Source organism: Rissa tridactyla, chromosome 4 (assembly GCF_028500815.1).
Source record: "Rissa tridactyla isolate bRisTri1 chromosome 4, bRisTri1.patW.cur.20221130, whole genome shotgun sequence".
NCBI lineage: Eukaryota > Metazoa > Chordata > Aves > Charadriiformes > Laridae > Rissa > Rissa tridactyla.
The window spans coordinates 80,025,393-80,046,709 of NC_071469.1; the positions used below are offsets into that span (position 1 = coordinate 80,025,393).

General features: G+C 35.6%; 1 protein-coding gene across 2 annotated transcripts in view; it reads left to right on the forward strand.

Moving 5' to 3' along the window:
• The window catches only part of ITFG1 (integrin alpha FG-GAP repeat containing 1), an 86,149-nt gene that overhangs the window by 4,335 nt on the left and 60,497 nt on the right, over nucleotides 1-21,317 (forward strand). For both annotated transcript variants that reach the window (XM_054199154.1, XM_054199156.1), the window contains exons 3-6: nucleotides 1,078-1,223; nucleotides 2,878-2,935; nucleotides 3,565-3,639; nucleotides 7,281-7,375. In XM_054199154.1, the coding sequence (XP_054055129.1) occupies nucleotides 1,078-1,223; nucleotides 2,878-2,935; nucleotides 3,565-3,639; nucleotides 7,281-7,375 (374 nt within the window). The remainder of the gene's footprint in view (nucleotides 1-1,077; nucleotides 1,224-2,877; nucleotides 2,936-3,564; nucleotides 3,640-7,280; nucleotides 7,376-21,317) is intronic.

Here is a 21,317-nt window from a genome sequence, read left to right on the forward strand (position 1 = left end):
TTTGCAGTTGACTTATTTTTTCAGGACTTCATTTCCTCGTAAAGCAAACTATCATTCCATATCTTAGGTTAAGTCTTTTTGGGAGGTAGTATTTGTCTCTGTCCCAAGACATGTTTTCAGGGAAATTCTTCTAGTTGCTAACGGAATCCAGCCAATATCATCCTCTTTAGAAAGAGATATGGAGAATTGGTGTTCTGATATTTCTGTATAGCGATCTGTTCCTTTCTAAAGTTTAAATGTGACTTTAAAAAAAAAGCATCAATTTTTAATAAACGTAAAACAAGCTGTGTGTTTATGTACATGTATATGTATAGTTTTAACCATAATAGTATTACTGGATATGTTATTGCTTATGAAGAATACTTACTAATAGTATTATGTCTATTAAAAGTTAAATTGCTGTTATAGCTCAGCTTCATCTTCTATTGTTCTATGTATTTGTATCCTTTGTTATTCCCTCCAGTCTTGGAAGGAGCTTGTTCTAGTGCATTGGAAATTATCTGCTTTTAATTCTTAACAGAATGATCCATGTTTGTGTAAAGCAGAGTCTCTGGGCAGGTAACCATGTAAAAAAAGACCGAAAGAACAAATGTAGGGAGGAGTGGTAAGATGTGGCAGAAGATGGGAGGAGATGACGTTGTCTTTAAAAAGATTTAGCTATCTGTCTGACTCCTGCTGAAGTTCCTCTTGTTGCTTTGTGCTCTTGCTCTTGGAACGCAACCAAAAGATCCTGCTCTCTGAAACACTGGATCTACAGCAAATGGAAGGGATTTAATGAAGTCTAGATAGCACTAACAAACAAGATACGGCTGAAGAATGCCTGTTAGCTGAAGTTTAGAGTTAAAAATGTCATCCTTTCTTGGAGGAAGACAGGCTGCAGAATGCTTGATTTAAAGTTACTTCTGCAATAGATAAGGACTTTAAAACTAGGTTGTTGAAGGAAAATATTGTATTGGACCAACTATTAATAATTGGGACTAAAAGACAAGCCTTTGAACACACAAATATTTTGAATTTTCATGCACACGTTTGTACAATTATTTGCATGTAGTTGTTTTGTGTTTTTTTTACTTCTAGATCACTCAGTGTTACCATAACCAGTGTAGTTCCTGGAGATTATGATGGTGATTCACAAATGGATGTCCTCCTGACTACTCGGGCACAAAATCACGGCAGAGATGAACTTTCAGTGTTTATTTTCTGGGGGCACAACCAAACGTTGGGTGAGTTGCTGAGACTGCTTATTAATAAGATTGTTAGACTTTTCAATAATTCAAAGTATTGTCAGAAAGTTATAACTTGTTTTAAAGTGTAGTGATTGTTTTTACAACTAAAATAGGGATTAGCAGCTATTCATCTTTGCACCCATATACTATCTTGCTGTTAAACTGCATTTGGTAACTAATGAAAGAGAAGAAAGCTAAATCTCTTACTTTATATCATGCAAGAGACATAACCAGACAATATTACAGTTTGACAGTAACCCACTACCTGAAGATCTACTTCTCGTGGCTTCCCCATTATGGATATCAGCTTCACAAAGATGATCTCAAAAGATTTGCCTTGAATTTAAAATGTGCTCAGAATCTGTTACAAAGTGTAGTACATAAACTTTGAAAGTATCACACCTAAACTTACCAGCAGTAATGTAACACTTTTATTTCTATTAAACCAGTGATACACTGAAGTAGGTTTTAGGAAAGAAGTTTCTAGAGTCTCTGTCATTGGAAGTTCTCAAGAACTTTAGAATCAAGTTTTCAAGAATCGTTTAGTGGTGTTCTAGGTACAGCTGATTCTGTCTTAGGGTAAAGTTATGGACTATGTGACTTCTTGAAGTCTCTTCTGTTTTCTGTTGACCTTGCTAGGAAAGGGTTTTGCAAAGAGTTTAGGGTTTGAAGACAGACAGAAAAGCGAAAGAAGATACTCTTAAGTCCAGAAAAACTGCTGAAGAGTAATCACTATTATAAACAACTGTGTTATAGAATAGTTACAGGTGAGGCACGTGATGACCTTAGATACCATTGCTTCTGGCTTTAATCAGAGGTGAAACAGGTGACCTGGGAAAGTGCACTGGATCGAGCGTTAAGAGAATAGGAATCTGTAGTATTGGGACGAACGTGAAGGATTTGGATTAATTTACGCTGTCTTGCTTCTGAATAAACAAGTATTGGGAGAGGCACAAATAAGCTTATGGGGCTTAGAAAAGGAGTCAGAGGTTAAAAATTCCAGCAATGGTTGATATGTAGTGAGGCTACTGGGAAGGTATGTGGTGCCTCCTTGGGTAATGGAAGTGTGACAAGTCAATAGGAGGGTACCGTCATATGAAATGTGGACGCTGGAAAGACAAACATTAGGGAGAGAGGAAGGAAATGGGGATGATGTGTCAAGGAGTTTGGATTACAAGTAAAAGTGAAGAGTGAGAGATGATAATCAGATTAGGATTTAAAATCCTCACTCCCCATATAGGCAGTTTACCTCTAATTTTATTTGAAACAGTCAGTGTATATGAATAAGAATGTTTTTTACAGTGCAAAACATTAAACAGAGGTCTTATGCACAATGTTAAAGTTTTAGAGTGTCTTCATCCCAACTGTTTCTGATTTCTTGTGTCTATGTGATTGCAGTCATATATAGAAACAGGTTTCACTACGGTCTATTTAGAACAATTTGTTGAAGAGTTTAGTGGAGAGAGAAGAAGCTTCAGCACCTTTCCTGCATAATTTCAGGAAGCCATTTAGTTGTTTATGCTCAGTGGTGGCTGATTTTTTAATCATAAAATTGATGGTTGTATATTAATAGAAGAATTATATCTAAGTTAAAAATTTAAATGTCATGACATATTGGTAATTTAATCAAATGAATATTTTCTGTTTTCAGATCTTAACCATAAAACTATGTTAAATAAGACTTTTCATGATGAGCCTCTAGTAATGGAGTAAGTATGACCTACTTCTTTAGAAAACAACATTTATAATGGTGACTAAGAGCAACTTAAATATATTTTAATGCTGAAATTTGAAACACGTGATCTTTATCTTTTAAGAACAGGGTGGTTTGTGTAATGTCAACTGGTCTAACAAAAGATGATGAAACATAAGTCATCTTTACAAATCTTGTATATTGTATCGTCCTGGCAATAGCAACTAAAAAAAAAAAAAACTAAAAAAGCTTTTTCTTTTTTTTTTATTTCAGTGCTCTGTTTTGTACAGAAAAACAGCCATTCTTTTTTTTTTGGTGAATTTTGTAAAACAAAAAGCTTACTGGCTTATCAGACTGAGCAAATATCCCTTTCATGGTGCACTTCCCTTTGTGTGAAATGCTGAACAAAAGAGACGGGGGGAAATATAGCTGGAAAATCAAATGCATGGCATAGTGTAAAGTACTGAAAGAAGCGTACTACTACTAGCAGCTCAGACAAGAGCCAAAATTCAGAAAAGACTACACATCTGAAAATTCTTCATTGCTTGTTGGGAAAATGCTAACCAAATACAGGCTAATTTAAGAACAGTTAGTTTCAACTCCTATAATGACTAAGGCAATATTGAAATTGTTTTGCATTTTCAGCTTTAATGGAGACTTGATTCCTGACGTCTTTGGTGTCACGAGTGATTCAAGTAAGCCACAGATATTGATAGGCAGGTAAGCTAAGGGTTTGTTTATTAGCATGAATTTCGATAATTTATTCATTGTGTATCCACTCTGTTCTTATTAAAGAGGCATAAGACTCACGTCTGATGAACTGTGCAAATATATGAATCTTCTCTCATTTCAGTGTGTATCTTTAAACATTCCCTAACAATCTGCATCTAATTTTTAAAGTGTTATTTTATAGAGCAAGTAGTTGTTTTATAGGGGAAGTAGACATTCTATGAGAACTGAGAAAAGAAATTACTTGACATGAGAAATAGGATAATTATTTCTTGGAACAATTATAGTCTCCTTTGTTTAGTGCGCTGTTATATTTATTATTGTCTGTATTATGGAGTTCTGTGCTGTACAAAAACACAAACCAAAGTTCTTAAGCTACATTTCATCTAATAGATGAAGTGACAGATCTGTTAGCTTACGTAACAGATCTTATAATATCAGGGATGGTAAAAGGAAAATGTGCAAGAGTTTGGGTTAAACTTCAAAAAAAAAAATGCAGCTGTCATTTATCTAGGAAATTAATTGTAATGGGAAGGTTAGGCAACATGGGAAATCAAAAGCACAGGAAGTGCAAAGTGTAAGGGTATTAAGCTATAAATTAAGGTAAATATTTGGTATGCTTATTGGGGGAGGAGATTCATAAAGAAACAAGGCAGAGGTGACTTTAGCAATAGAAGTGTGGGTGCAAGTGGTGTTCTCCGTGTTGCGTCTGTTGTGTTAAGGAGCGGCTAAGGCCACTCTTCAGCAAATAAAAGTTGACTGAAGTCTTATGAGATTGCACTAAAGGGGACTAAGTTTCATTATTAAAGTTTCTGCTAGTCCTGCAATTTCTAGAGTGAGACTTCCTAGCAAAATACTGGGATAAAAAAGATTATTTTAATGGCATATTTAACTGGTAAGTAAGGTCTATGCAAAGGATTATTTTTGTTTGATTGTTTTGGGTATGAATACTGAAATCAAAGCATAACGGAGCAGTGGATTTCTACTCAGAAGAGCCGAGAAGAAAAAATTAAGAAGTAGCAATGTCTCTAATATTGGACAAGATGCCAAAGAACTTTAAAGCTATCTTTTGAAAATTAGTTGTAAGTTATTTGTTAAAAACACTATTGGACCTTGGAGAAGGACAGTTCATATTCTATTCAGTTTTCCTGCTAATGTTTTTGAAGATTGTAATCTCATAAAGAAAAAGAAAACTTTGACTTTTGAGGAATATTAGGATTGTGTAGTCAAGGACACAAATTGGTGTGACTCTGAGTTAGTGAAAGTTTCATTATTGAACAGCATCAACTTTAAAAAAAAAAAAAAAAAACAACTAAAAAAATGGGTGTCTGCATCTTTTCCTGTGACTTTTGTCAAACTGAACTTAGCATACATTCAGTCTTTGACTTTTGTAAGGAAGAACTTCATTGATAGTTTGGGTTTGGGCATTCTTTGAAAAAGAAAGAAGCCTCAAAAGAAGTATACGTGAATTAGAAGTCTTTCCTTGATTTAGAGATTTTTCTCTCAGTTGTCAAAGAACATGCTCAGAAGATAGCAGAAATCATTTTTAGGATAAGAGTTGGATTATAAATGGCAAAATAAATACATTGTTCTTAGCTTTGTGATGATATGAGAGCCACTCTGTTGACATTTTCTTTTTGAACTATTTTCTTTTGACTGATTTCCAATGCATAATTGGGAAAATTAGGAACTGGGCTTGTATTTTCTTAGAGGACTGGACCTTTAAATCAGTTGTTAGAAGATGGAAATGTCTTCAAACTTGCTGTGTTTAAGCTTTTAAGTGGAATTTGATAGGATTGTCTTGAATGTTCTTTAGTAACATTAACATAGAAACTTGCAACTCTGTATTTCAGGAGAAATCACAGCTGGTTTATGTTTGCATGCAATCAATACTTAAGTTTATTTTAAAAGAAAGAGTGTGTTAGGAAGTCTTTGCGTTGCTGTGTGGCTTTCTTTAGCTATTGTTTCAAAAGACGTCTGTTACCACTGGAGAATCAATGAGATGATTACTCTGTCTCTATGGCAACAACATATCAGCTTTCTATCCTGCGTCTCCATGGCCCTTAAGAAAGGTTTAAATAAGGCTTCCCCCCCCAGCCAGTGAATTTAACAAATCTATATGTGTTGTTCCTACCTGGCTATTTTTCTTTCCTCCAAGATGATTCAGAAGTGATGTGGGGTAAATAACATTTAAATGTGTAAATGGAAATTATACCCTTCTTGGCAGTACGGTTTTGGTCATTGATCCCAACTTGAATTTTATCACCATTACTTTTATTTAAATTGATGGCTTATGGAACAGAGATTTCAAATTCACAAGGGTGTTTCTGAACACCTTGCAATGATTATATATAGAAAAATTTTATGAGCTTTTGAAGATACGGAAAAACGGGAGAGCTTTGTTTCATTTTGTTGAAGAAAGCCTTTCAGTAGCATTAGGATACAAATAAACATAGTCATTATAGCTCAAAATGAGACTGAGTGCTATAGGTAACAGCATAAGCAATGTCTTGTACATGGAAAACAGCTTTGTCATCTGCTTAGAAAAGCATTTTTCTGTTTTTAATCTAAAATGGTTTTGTGTTTATACTAGAGCTGTATAACTAACCTTCTTGGCTATCTTCAAAACTGAATACATATTAAAACCTATAGAAAATGATTATGTATTTCTTTAAGTGATTCTTTTTAACATTGCTAAGATTTATTTATGATCTCTAGGAAGTAATCAGAAGCTTTTTTTTTTTCCTTACCATAAAATGAGTCACAGAAAAGACTGACTTTAGTAATACGTATGTAATGTCACTGGAATAAACAAAGTCATTCCGGAGAGTAGTAATGTCTCTGTCTTGCTTATGTACAGTGCCCATGGAGATTTTTCTGAGCGTATCAGCTAAGGGTTCTGAAAGTAATATGTCTGATGATTCAACAGCTGTGACTTTTGAAGGATTTGTTACATTTAAATGTGCTGCTAATAGGGAAGTTTGCTGGAAGTTCAGTCATTTTTAGAACAGAAACCAGCAGGGCATGTAGGTTTTTAAAGAAATAAATAAATAAAATTATCACCTGCTTGGGAAATGACATAATTAGCCTGTAGTCCATCATAATGTGAGAGTTTAATTCGTGTCCTGTTCGGTTGTTTGGGTTTTTTTTGTTAAGTGACTGAAAATAAAGTCCATCTACGTGCAGCAGGCATGAGCTGCTTTAACAGTATGTGATGGCCATTTTTTCTCATCTTTATTAAACCTGAAGTAGATTTCAAAAGTACTGATAATAAAACTGCTTGAGGAAAGTGGGGAGGACGGCACCCAGTTTCTCAGGATTTAAGAGTTGAAGTCTAGGCACCAAATTTCACTTTGTGGGTAGTGATACTTTGTGTACAAAAAAAAAAGTTGCTTTAGACAGTTAATAAAAATCTGACGGAAGACCCTCTGCTACGAATCATCCTCTGCAGAACCTTTCAAGCAATTACTCTAGTTACTTAGTATACTGTAAGCTAAGTAGTAATTTTAGCTCAGCATTGGGTGAACATGCTTTCTGTTTCACAAGTTGTTTTTTTTTTATAGAGGTAGGTTATCGTGATTAACAGTCCCTAAGCATTGATGAAATATATTGCTTTTCATTCTTGTCTGTAGGAACTTCTCGTGGCATGCTGCTTTGGATACTCAAAGTAAAATGTACATACCGCACTCTCATGCCTTTATAGATTTAAATAATGACTTCACTGCTGGTAAGTCATAAAAGTGTTAAATACCTTCCTAAAAATATTTATCACTAAGTATACAATGTAATGCATTGCAATTTCCTTCTAATTTTTCAGTAAATTTCATTGATGGTTGTAAAGAGCTGGTTCTGGAATGTTGTGTTCATTAATTACATGACTTTGCTACTTATGACTTTTTTATTTTTAATTATTTCATTTTAATATCTACAGCTTTAAAATTCTGGGTTTTAAAAAATAACTGCCAAAATGAATAACCCAATAACGTTTTCTACTCCTTGATGATAATTTAATTGGAAGTCATGCTTGTTCTGAATAATTTTGTGTTCACTGTTCCAGCATTGTCTCCTGTTTTTCATGACGCTGTACTATAGTATTCAGTTTGTAGCTGAATCAGAAGCACTGCTGCATTTTCTTCATCTTGAGTCTGAAATAGTTTATATTATAGTTTATTCAGAAGAATGTTTTCAAGACTGGACTTATACTTGTTTCTTTCAATATGACTTCATTCTGTTTTGTCGTAGTTAATTCTATGACTGATTTGAGAAAACAGCACAGGAGACTTTATTTTTCTATTACTATATGAGCAATCCTGTAATCTATTTATAATTCAGAGTTCACAAACCAGTACTGGAGACAGCTTTTCTTATGGGAAAGAAACTGTATTCTTCCTTTGATGGTGGTGACTTTTAGTTGGGGTTTTTTTGTGAAATACGCAATGTAATATAGCCTTTGATTACCACAATGAATCTATTTATCACTTACATACCTGGTTCATACCTCTAAGCACATATAAATATTGTGCTAAACTTAATTTCTTCATACACTAAATGAATTCTGAAGTGCTTTATCTTCTGCTAGATGTGCAATGTACATCAATTCATACATGGTAGCTTTGGAAAGCTTATTTTTTTTTCCTATTTAGTAGCATGGGAATGAGAAAGGAAAGAATCCATAAATTTAATTAATATGCCTGTAAATGTTGGGGATTAAGTTAATTGCTTTAGTGCATAGTCAAACCTTAATATTCAGTTCTGGCACATTGCTGCATGAAGCTGTCAAGTGGAAATTCCAACTGGAAAATTAACTATACGGTTGCTTACCATAATCAGTGTCATGTAATAATCAATTCTAACACAAAATTAGTTCTATAAATCCTTTGGAATTTTGGTTTTAGTGGCATGGGCAGCATAAGTGAGCATTTGAGGTAGCATTTTAAGACGAATATATTGAAATCTAAACTCACAGGTACGTAAAGGTAGGAAGTCTTAAGTTGCTTATGTTGATCAATCACAGATTGACCAATTTTTGCAAGAGTACACAAAGATTTTTATGACAGCTAACAGTCTAAAGAATAACGAGAAAGTTCCAGTTAGTGCTAGTGATATATGGAAATTCCTCTATTAAATAGAAGTGAAAGCCAGGATCTTTGTGTGGAGAGTGCTGGGAGCTATTATAGATTCACATCTATATTCATATGTCAAGATGTGAATAGAAGCTTCTAAGAAGCACTCCCCCTAGAAAGATCCGGACTTTTATTTGCTTGTAACAGCAAAGATATAACACCTCGGGCTGAAATATGTGTTATGTTACAGCAACCTGAGGAAAACTGCGAGGAAAATAAGTTATTCTGAGAAGAGAACTGGAGAAAATATTACCATAGAATTATTTTCTTTAATGTTTTTCTTCTAAGCTGGGAATGATAAATTGTTTTTTTGCCGTCCCTGTGAAAATTGGACCAACTGTGAACAAGGCATGTGTTGCTGAAAAATAATATCTTATCAGTGATATCTGATATTTCATGACTGACGTTATTCCAAGACTGCCTGCTGCCAAAATGAAAAGCCACCCATCGTCTGATCCTGTCTGCACACTTACGGCAGCTCCCTCACATCAGCTATAGTAACTGCTCAGGAACTGGGGCTGAGGGGGAGCACAATTCATTTTCACTTGAGTTATTAAGCTGATCCAACTGGCCATGCAGCTTCAGGATTGCCAGAGCCAATGTAAGCATAGAGAGAAGGCAGACTCCTATTTTAGTAGCAGCAGTTGTAGCCTGCCTTTAACCAAGCATGAAATTGCACCTTGAGTCTCATTGTGCCTCTTCCAAAAGATACCTGTTTAGCGCTCTCGCCATGTCTCCTTTAATTTGTGTTAGTCTGTGCAGAGTTGGGCAAGTGACTCATAGAAGTAGTCAGCTGATATAATTAAAAAAAAAAAGGGGGGGGTGGGCAAACCAAAAAACCAAGTGTAGGTAACTGTCTGTGCAGTACTGATAGTACCGTGGTTCTCAACGCACTCTGCCAAACAGGGCCAAAATAAGGTGCTGATATTACTGCAGTTTGCACACAGCGGGTCCCGTGACAGGCTCTGGACAGACCTTGCAGAAGACTCCTCAGACTTGCTGAATGCTCCTCCTTTTAGATAGCTCTGTGCCTTGCTGGCGTAGCTGGGGCAGCACGGCCTGACCACACCAGCAGAGAGCGGAGTGCCGCTCGTATTGGGCTATTCTCAATGGACTCACTGGAGTCTTAGTACCTGTTGGTTGGCTCAGGTAGAGCTAGCGAAGATGAGAGGATTCTTGCGACTCAATATTCATCCACACTACCATTCTTGAGTTGCAACAAAACCTCATTAAGAATCAGTCCTGGTACACAGTAAAACCATATTAATTTGGAGGGAGGCGTTGACGAGGATGCAGGAGGGTAGTCTGTGTGCTGAAAACCTGTTGTCTGAAGGACTTAATCATGAGATTTGATGCTGTTGTAGTACTTTTTGACTGAAAAAATCATAAAATTTACTCACAGCCAATGCTACTATTCACAAATATGAAGATACAGTTGTACCTAAGATGGATGTACTGAATTTTGTGTAAAAAATAAAAAACAAACCTCCAGAATGCACCATCTTTACATCTTGGCTTTTAAGGTTTTTTTTAAGACCTTTTTCTAATATTCCACAATGTTTTGGGGCTCTTTGTATTCTGTAACAGATGCAGCCAATTCAGTGATTTTTAGCTGGGCTATTTTTGGCAACTCTATCATTATAAACAGCTTAGGTGATTTAAAGTGTGCTTGACAAAAAGAAAAAGAAGAAAAAATCCTCTGTGAGCTGAGAATCTTTTTGCTAATTTATTGCCTAACCCATTTTCAACATGCCAATATTAAACCCTCAAAACAGAGCTTTTAGTTGGCACACTTCTTGTGCTCTGGGTAAAATGAAGTTGAATTGTTACGATTTCATTATATGAAAACATGTTCATAAAGATGTTTTTAATCCCTAACAATGCTTCATGAAAGGCTAACTGTGTAAGGATTTTATAATCCTAAAATCCACTAACTAGAACAAAGATAATACTAATCTCTCTTGGTGAGATATAAGCTAGGCTGTTTCACATAGTAATGTTGCTGCCGTTTTTAAATAACGCATCATCATGTAGGAGTGTCAGCTTCTTAGAGTTTTTAATTCAGTAATTTTGAGTTAGGCCAGGAATTTCATATAATCCATGCAAAAATTTGCAGTATAAAACTTTAACCAAAGGGTCTACATGTGCTTTATGGATAAAGTAAATACAAAATTTTCAGCTGTCTTCTGCGTGTGCCTTAAGCATGTGTTGCTCCCAGGAGAAGTATTGAGGTCACAGAGTGGCCAAGATTGGAAGGGATGTCTGCAAATGATCTAGTCAACTGCCTACCATTGATGTCACTGTTCATACATGCTCTGAGATAGCCTGAAAGATGAGGAGAAAATGTGGTGACCTGTGTTAGAATAGGGCTACTGGGTGTCTAGTAATACAGACTCACACTTGTCACTAGGTCTCTTGAACAGCTAGCTTAAGAAAATAATCTTGAAGCTAATAATAATAGGCTTGTCTGAACAGATTAACGTCAGGTGTATTTTATGGAGCATGGCAGTTCAGGTGAGTGTTTCCAAAGCAGGCTCTTCCAGTAAGAGACCTGTTCTAAAAATGTCATATCCTCAAACTGAAAGATTTATACCCTGTGACTTAAGAAAAGGAGTATTTGAACAGGATTTCACTCTTTTGACTTACAGTGAAGGAAGTAAAAAGTAACTTCTCTTTGCGTTAATCTGCTCAATTAAAAATAAATAGGAACTTAGTGTTTCTCAGAAGTGTGTTTCAGATGTGTTAGTCAAGAGATGCAGATAGTACTGTTTAATTGAATAAACACTATTCCCAATATGGTCATTATGCTGAAGATTTTACAATTGAAATACTTGAACCGAACCATGGAGAAAAACTGTTATAGCTGGAAACTGAGGCCAAGAGAGGTAAAAGGACTTGATAAAGACTACCCAGAAATGATTTGATAGACTCGAATGATAGAGTTGGGTACCAATAAAGATCATCTATTTAAAGCTAGACAATAGGCACACATATTTTGTCTATGCCATTGTTGATTTACATCACAGTCAGCATTTTCAGATAAACATTTTGGACCAAGTTTAAATTTAGCCTGAGTCACTAGATGAACACTGCTTAGACTGTCTGAACATAAGCTCTCATAGGTGTATCAAGAGTTGAGATTTTTATGATAGCAATTATTTTGCTGTGTCTCTCTTTTTTTTCTAATTAGTTAACTGTATTGTTTCTAATTAAAACATCTTAAAATGTAGATGTTCAGTTAGGTCTAATGTCTTTCTAAGTCAAAATTTTAGTATGTAATTACTGGGGAGTGGGGAGGGGGGAAGGGTCACTAATAAACAATAAATTTTTATGAACTTAAAGTTATGAGTCTTCTACCAAGAAACCAGGCCATGGCCCTGCAAGTATTTTTAAAATGTTCAAATAACTGCCTTGGACTCCGAATCACACTGTAACTTCATACTGCACATCTGTCAATGTGTCCTTGAATGCTATGAAAAGTAGCCAATGTATTAAATGTTCTGAGCCTATGTGATTGGCTATGTGATTCCAACATTTGGAAATATTGCTTTTACAACCTGTGTTGCGTTGAACGCCAGCACATGGTGTGTATGATTGCTGATATTTCTAGAACTGTTTATATAAAATGAAGGGAAAATCATAAATTTGATTTTGGGAAAACTAAAGTGGAAAAATAATTAGTCAGAAACAGCTTGCTATAAGCTAATTGCTAGTCTCTTTACTGATTTCTGATGGTTAATTTTCTTATGTTGTTTTGCTTTGGGAATCTAGAAACCTAATGTGCCAGAACATTTACAATGTGTTTTCTCTTTGATTCCCGCTTCTTAGTTTCATCACATAAATGTAGATAATCTTCTTCTTGAAAACCAATTGTTCAAATCAGAGGTGATTTTTCTGTTGTAATAATTTAAACCTTGATTCTGGAGACACTAATGCTTGATGTCAGACCCTGATTATGTTATTGGTGAGTTGCCTCTTGATGGAAGCCGGTAGCCTCTCTGCATATAGTGTTGTCATCAAAGCTTATTTTATGCAATAGATCTGCATTTGTTCTCTATTAAAATAACCTCGTCGTGTTTGCAAACGAATTATCTGGCCTTTAAAGACTTATCTTGAGTGGCATTTTCGAAGGGGGGAAGGCGTATGTACGTATTTTAAGTCAAATTGTTCTGTCTGGTTTTGCCCCCTCCTTTATGTTTTTTCCCAAAACAAATATTCAGTACTGCCATGTCACCTTTTCATTCCTTGAAGAGGTACATTTTTTAATTTCTTCACTGTTTTAAGCTCTGATAAGAGAGCTTACTGAGAGTTTGCAGCAAATAATGGAGGCAAAATAATTATCACTAAGATACACACGATGTTATTTTGGAGGACCTCAATCTACATCTGTAAATATCTGTTTGTTTTTATTACTTTTATTTTTACTATTTACAGATTTGTTACCTCTAACTAAAAATGCCCTGTGTGACATGATCTGCTGTTGCCTCTATTCCTCCCCTTGCTACTGCACAGTGTTCAATGCCACAGCAAGCTCCTGCTCATAGGATGACACCGGAGTCGCTCAAATTAGCGGCGTCTCCTCCTACTGCTGAGATTGCCCTGCTTTTGCCAATGCTACTTTTTTTACTCATAGCTTACCTCACGAAGAGAATTAAAGAATGAGTTGAGATCTTTAGAGAAAAGAAACAGCTATTTTAACTTAAGTTTTTCCTAATTTTTGTAAAAGAACCCATCACCTGTGCTACCTGCTTAGCAGTTTTAAAATTAAAATTGCCATTATGAAGTGCCTCAAAAGCTGTTCCTCTTGAAATTTTTAATTATATACTGATATAATTATATGCACTGGGGGGTACTAATACGCTATTTTTATGGGAATCAATAACTTAATATAGGTGAGAAGTAAATTGGTTCTGCCCCAAACAGCATTTTGCTGAGAAAGCATGAATAGGAAAATGGGTTCTGAAAGCACTCTTTGCACTGAGTGGTCGGTCATCTTCTATTGCTGGAAACAATTTTGTTGCCTTTATTCTGAAAACAAATGGAATTTTCTGCCTGAAAATTCATGTTTGAAGGGCTAAAAGCCAGAGGAATAGTCCCACCTGCTCTGCTTATTCAGAATCATAACTATTCACCATGAATCTAATTTAAAAGTTTTCCATTTACATGATGCTTTTAAATTAATACGTATGGATTTTTTTCTATAGTAATTTTTAATAATTAAAGGGGTTTTAGCGCTTAATTATGTTGTTTATAATTGTTTATCATCTTACTGGAAGGAGTGGTTGCTTAACTTACTGTTTCATGTGATTAGCACCAAAAATTCATGACAAGTTAATTGCAAACTCATTAGCATTGCTACTTGTATCTATTTTGTAAAAGTTAAATTGCTACAGCTAGGCAGTAGATGTATTCAATTTTCTCTAGTACAGTACTAATGGCAACTTGACAAACAAATCTGAATACCTAATGAGAGAGAGTTTCTTTACCTGAATGAAAAACTTATGAACAGAAGCACAAAATATGTCGTTTGGTTTTCCATTTCCATGTAGTAAAGAAATAAAACTGACTGTATCTAAGTTTTTAATTTAAATTAGGTTTGTTCATATTAAGTATTGTACAACTAAAGTTGTATAAGTACAGCTAAAAAAATGTAAATAACGTCTTTAATTTTGTTTTTCAATACTTTTTTTTTTCCTCCTGATGGGTCAATCTTTATAGAATGACTTCTCTTGTAAATAGAGGAAAATTTGTAATATAAATAGAGGAAAGTTATCGTTTACTTGTCCTTAGGCTTTATGGCATTTAATGATATTAATACGGTTGTCACCTTGTCCTTTCAGTCAACACACTGCAAAGCAGAGATTATTAGTTCAGCATGTTATTTACATATGCCAATACGTACAAGCAGGCATGTTCATATCCACACGGAACTTCTAGTTCTTCTTCTAGTTAAAGAACATGCACAGACACACCTGTTCTTCCACATAAACGAATTTTTTTTAGGCACGTTTGGAGTCTACATGTCTATGTTCTAGTTGGGTAATACCTTGTGTATTTTGATAGTGTTTTAAAATTGGGATTTTTTTTTTTCCTTTATTAACTTAAACTTGTGAAGTAAATGTGAAATCAAGCTGTAACTTAAGAATGTTGCTCATGCCCTGATGGCTTCTGAAGATAACCGTAGATGCTGAGGCTTTTAATTCTGAAATAAAGCCCTCTGACATTAAACAGAAAGGTCAAATCAGTCATTAGTGAAATGAACGCTCCATCTATAAATAGTACCGTTTTTTATAACACTCAAAAGTGAAGGAAAATAACAAGGATAATCAGAAATGAACTTGGAACAGGTTCTATATAGTTAGGTTTTATTGCAATTCCCCAGTAGTCCTAATAAGAAAAAGCAATGTTTGTAAGTAGGGTTTGTAATACCATCTGCCTTATTTACTAAGATTGTCTGTAGTTTTCCAGTGGGGCTGAAGTCTTCTAAGCTCTTTACCTACCTCCATGATGAACTTTTTCTAACCTTCAGTTATATTTGCTTAGCCACTTTCACAAGCTGACGTCGGGGTGGAGCTGGTTTGGTGTTCGATAACTCAGGGCAACCTTTTTCTTGGTGACCTAGCAATTGTTTTTGAAACAGCCTTCCTGAAAGATAGCAAGGTCCCTCTGCTCTTGCTGTTCTTGTTAAAAGACCCATCCAAATTTAGCCAGTTTGAAACAGGTTTTACAAATATTACCTGCGGATGTGTTGTTGTTATTGATGTTTTCCTTAGTGGCTAATACTGTCTTTCTAAAACAGCCATGAGTAGCAAACAAACCACAGACAGGGATTATCGATGCCTTCCCTCGCTGCTCTGAACTGTTGCTGGTGTTTGGATGCTTAACTGAGAGCAGGGGGCAGAAGGCAGCGATGAGGCACAGGAAGTGGGAATAGAAGTTGGTAGGTGGGGAAGAAATCTAGGCTGAAGGTAGGGAATTTAGATGGGGATGATAAGCAAACACGGGATGAATTTCTGCAAGAAGAGGATGTTAATAGATGGACTTGAAGTTATTAGAGGAGGGCTGACCTAGTGGAATAAGTGAAGCGTAGTTGCATAAGACTGGGTTAAGAAGAGTCTAGGATTGTCTATGTGAAGAATACTGCGGGATAAGGATCAGAGATGGACCTGCTGTTGAGTGTAGAGCAGTTTGGCTGGAAACTGCCTGTATGATTATTTCTGTATCTGCAGCAAAAATTGTAAGAGATATGGTGTAAGAAGCTAGGGATTGCAGGAAGAGTAGAAATGCTTTCATGTTCAAGGTGTTTGAATGCTGTCCTGCATTTTAATTCATCTTTTCTATGGAGTTCCTTTGTTGTGACCAATAACCTGTTGCCATTACCTGTTGGGCTCGCAGTAGGTGATAATCTATCGGGCATATTTATTGTAAGTGTCTGGTTTCTGAGCTCCCGTGGCAAGAATGCCATGCTCTTGGTGCCCGAGATAAACATTAGTAGTTTTATAATGCTCCGTATTACACAAAAGTGATCAGAAATGGATCTAGCTCAAGATACAGGTGTGCTGTGTTCAAATTATTATTTCCGTGTTTGTAGATACATCTTGATACAAGATTGACCTAAAGGCGCTAAACTCAGTGCAGTCTAACTGTCCAAGTTTTACATAGCTTTCTGGGGAGATTTTTCATTTTTCAATGGGCCATACGTTGATACAGCATCAAAATTAGCTGATCCCATCAAATAAAGATGGATGGAACTGCTGTGGTTCTTCTGTAATGAGCTTTAGGTTACTGGAGCTTGCAATACAGTACTCGAATATGTTCTCTTTTTCAAGCAAAAACATAAATTCTAATAATCTCCATTTCCTTGTTTTGTAAGAATGAATGCTGAATTCAGTGCTTTTCATCATATGTATTTACTGTTGATAAGATGTAGTAGAGCCTGGATAGCAGCATTTTATTGCTAAGCCAATTAACTCAAAGAAATAGCCAAATCACCAACTTATCCATATCCAAATACCAACTCACTTTTTAGGGAAAGTAAAGTTGTGAGCAAAATGCTAATACAATGTAGTTTTGTGTCACAGCACATGTCAGATATCTTCTGTATTAAGTGTTTATTATATATTTAGGTGCTTTTTCAATCTTGTGGATCTAAAATGCTGGGTAACCTCTTTGATTGTTTAACCTATTCCCAGGCTGTTGAACTCTGTTTATGAGTTTTCCTATTGCTTATGTTGTTTTTTATGTTAATCACTGCCTGTTAAATCAAAAATAGGAAAACATTTAAATGTGAACACACTTCACTTTGCATTTGTTTAAGAGAAACATTTTATGTCAGACAGTATGGCTTTTTTTTATTTGTAGCCCTTCGCTTAGGCTGTAAGTGTTTCATTTCAGGAAAGCTGCCTGAATCTAACATGAAGGTCTTCCCCATCCCAACTATCAAGAATTTCATTTATCTTTACTACATCATGTCACAAATTAAAAACCTAAGAAATGCCCTGCAGGCTTAGTCTAGTAGTCCATCCAGCTAACCCAATATTCCTTCTCTAGCAATGGCGGTAGGAAAGTGGCCAGACTGATTTTACTTTGTGCCATTGCCTATTTCCATTGTATATCTCCAGAATCTAGAATTGACCTACGGTTGTTAAAGGTACATCCTTGCCCATTGTTTTTAGTATCCCCTTTATGTACCTATTGTCTAGTAAAAGTATCTAGAGTATCACCTTCATATTCTGTAAATAATTAAGATTGTTGAGCTACAGATTATTTGATTTTTATAACCTCAGGTTGTAAATATCTCACGTTGTGCTGCTGTGAGGTTCATCAGCATTTGAACAGAGCATTATGATCCAGCCCTCAATACTTGATCTGTGCTTTTTAAACTTAGAGATTTGTGTGCAAATGATTTTGTTTCCTACAGCTGAAATTGCAACCAGAGCTGCCTTCCAAAGCAATGTGACTTTTCCTGAGCATATGTAATATGATAGGCATTCCTTCTAGGAAAGAGGAGTTTTCTTGATAGAGCCAGAAGTAAAACAAAAATGTTTTAGTTTTCAAGACAATTAGTGTAATAAAATGCAAAAAGAAATTAGTTGTGTATATTTTCATTATTGTAATCCAAGTACTGAGCATACTGATCTTAATGCATTTGTTGATTCTACCTCTTCCTCTGCAGCCCTTATATATTAAAGAATTTAGTAATAATAGACACAGAAAGACATAGCAATAGTGGTGAGAGATGTCTTCCATGGACAGCGTTACTTTGGGAAGGAGATGCTTGCAGGGAGTTTTTGCTATGGCTGTATAGAAAAGGATATTTATAAATTGCACAGATTCTTAATTGTTTCCTCTTTCGTGTGCTTTTGGCTCTTAGGGACAAAATCTTAGATAATAAAACCAGATAGAATCATTGAATAAGTTCGATTGGAAGTAACCTTTGGATATCATCTGGTCTAAAACATTGTACCAGGCAGGGCTTAGTTTTTCTTATAGGTTTCTTTCCTACAAACTTGGAGAAAACGGTTGTAATTCTGAGCTATACAAATTTGTAAATAGTTCTTTGGATTGTCTAAATTACATTGCATTTTTACCCTGCTGCTGCAAAGAAATGTTTTTGTTTTGCTTGCTTTGAAATCTTTGACATTCTTGATCAAAATGGAAAATTACTTGTAAATGTTAAGCATTCAATTTTATTTCAGTGCAAGAGGGTTTAATCACAAAAACATGCGTGAGCGTTTGAGACGTAGCTTCTAAGAAGGCTTAAGGATAAAAAGGAGGACAATTGGCAATAACATACCAGCTGACTTGGTTCAGCGGGCTCTAGAGCTAGAGGTGGTGGTGCTGTACCTGTATTAAGTTGTCCTATGGGAAATCACAGCTTGTTGCTTTTAACTTGGGAGCAGCGTGGCACTAGCTCCTCTGTACTATTTCTGGAAGATTATCTGCTATCTTTGCCTGCCTTTGCATTTTACCAGTGCAGTGGAATATTACAGTAGCCTTGGAGCTGCTTTGCTGTGTTGGTTCCATTTGTTGTATATAATGTTATATGCCTCAAGTTAGGAAAAAAGGCGAGACAGAGGAGTATGCAAAGAGGAACAAAGGGCAAAAGTAATTTCCTAACTTTCAAGAGAAGCTGTTTTGGGGGTGGGAGGGAGTTCAGTGCAAAACAGGTGCGTTGCTGTAGAGGGTACTGTAGAGGTCCACATTCAGCATTGATCTCTTGCAAACCAAAGAAGTGTATGGTAGATTGACTCCTCTGAAAACATAGCTCTCTTTTCCTACTCTCAAAATGTGGAACAAGTTTTCCCCTTAAAATACTCGGTTTGTACGAGTGGCTGAACAAAGACTTTAAATCTGTAAGCACATCCACATTTTTAACATAGTAAACATTTTAGATGTTATAAATTATCATCTTTCTATTAGCTCTTTGTAGTTTGACTTGCATTTAGTAGCCTGATTTATTCCTCCTACGTTGCAGATAGCTAAATGTATTCTTTGATTTGATTAAGCTGTGTGACATCCCACCCACCATGGTTCTCTCATCCCTTTTTATTCTCACAGAGTTTAATGTTTATTTTAAAGCTACTTTTGATTCTGGTCCTAACATCTGGGATTTTATATGCCTGTTGTTCCTTGTCTTCCTATATTATTTCAATTCCCTGTACAGTCATATTTCTGAATATTTCTATATACTTACTATGAAATCAGATCAAATGGGGAGGGAAAAACAACTAATATAATACACTTCAAACTAAGAATGGAAAAAAAATGGTTTTTTTCAATGCATAAAAAAATCCATTGCAAATCTCTCTCTCTTTGTTACATGCTTTTACAAAATTGGTGTTTCTGTGTAATACCCAGTAAGCATATGTACTCAGTTACACGTAATTCACTAATACTTGAATGAGTTCATAATGGCTGGGTGTCAAAAATAGGATTAGAATACTTTGCGGTTTACTTTGTTGTCGTTGTTGCCCAGTCACGTTGAGTGCCTGACTTTCTGTGGCCTGTTGTAATTCTGTCTGGGATGAACAATATGGAATGTCTTTTGAGTCAAACATGGCCATTACACTCTCTGAGGAGCTGTAATTGATAGATTTACTCTGTAAAGTTCAAATGAAAACAAGATATATTACTACTTATAGATACTTCAATTCATAGTAATGCTTATATGACTTCCCATTAAGATGTTAAGGACAATCATTTCTCTCTATTCAAAAAGCTCTATTGTAAGAGTACTAGAGGTGGTACTGCATTTTCCCATTGAAGGAAAGATAATTTTTTTTTTTTTTTAACTGAGAAGCTGACATAGCATGCTGCATTAGTATAGGGCTTAAAATTAAGAATAACTGTTAAATGAAATTCCATCGCATGTTAAATTAGCCAAGAAATGGTGCTGGTTTATTTTTGCTGGTTTTATTTTTAATAACTTTGTTTTAACCTTAAATGATTTAGAGCTAAGGGCTTTGTAACACCACCAGCATAGTTCATATCTGCCTTTTGTATTTGGTTTTTCCACTCTAGAAGCATAACTGTGTTGCATAAAAACTTTGTGCATTTATTTAACGTAGTAATAACAAACTGTTCAGAGCTGAATTTCTAGCATGGGGTGAATTGTCTTGTGTTGGCAGCTATGCCATTTTGTCTAATTCTGGGATAGAGTCACAAAACCTGTGTAAACATAGCATTACCAGTGGGACTGATGAGTTCCTGCTCCCTAAGATCTCCCCTTGCATAGAGGACTGGGCAGGGGATTGATTTAGCAATGGAAGGTGAAGCATCAGCTCTGCAAGGCCTGAAACAGTCAGAGATGCGGGGGGAAAACAGTTCGGGTGCCAACCAAAATGTCTGCAGAAGGTTAGGCAACCTGTCCTATTTGCTAATCAAATGCTACTCATTTGCGCTGTATTTAAATGTAACACTTAGAGACTATTGTGGCATTATCTGTATGTGACATAGACCATAACTAGTTTAACTAGTTACAAATTGCAGGAGTAATTACAGCATGGATATACTACAAGCCTATTTGAAATACTTATTTGAACCTCAAAGACTCTTTCCAAAGATGTAGTGGCATTTTGGCCTGTAGGAAGGAGAGTTAAGACTTCTGTTTTTCCGTGTTTCTCTTTTCTTCCCTGTGAATGTATTAGATTTTTAAATATTTTTTACTGGTTTATATCTGATAGTAATCAACAATATTGCACAAACTTCCTTCTACATGCAAAGTTAAAATTTGAAAGTTTATCTGTTTTCTAAGTTCCATCTATATCTTCAGATTATTTCCATTACTTCCGTCTCTTGCCTTCAAGAAATACTTAAGCATCAGTATAATTCATTCCAATGAAGCACACTATCATCCTTTTCCTGTGTGTGCTCTAAAGGAAATAGCTATTTCAGGTATTCAGGAGAATAAAATCATATGGTACAACTTTCAAGCTGGGGGGGTGGAATATGTAAGCAAAATGTTTGTTGGGTTTTTTGTGTGTATGTGTGGAGCTTTTTGTTGTTTGGGGGGGAGGGGGGGGGTTGGTGTTGGGATTTATGGTT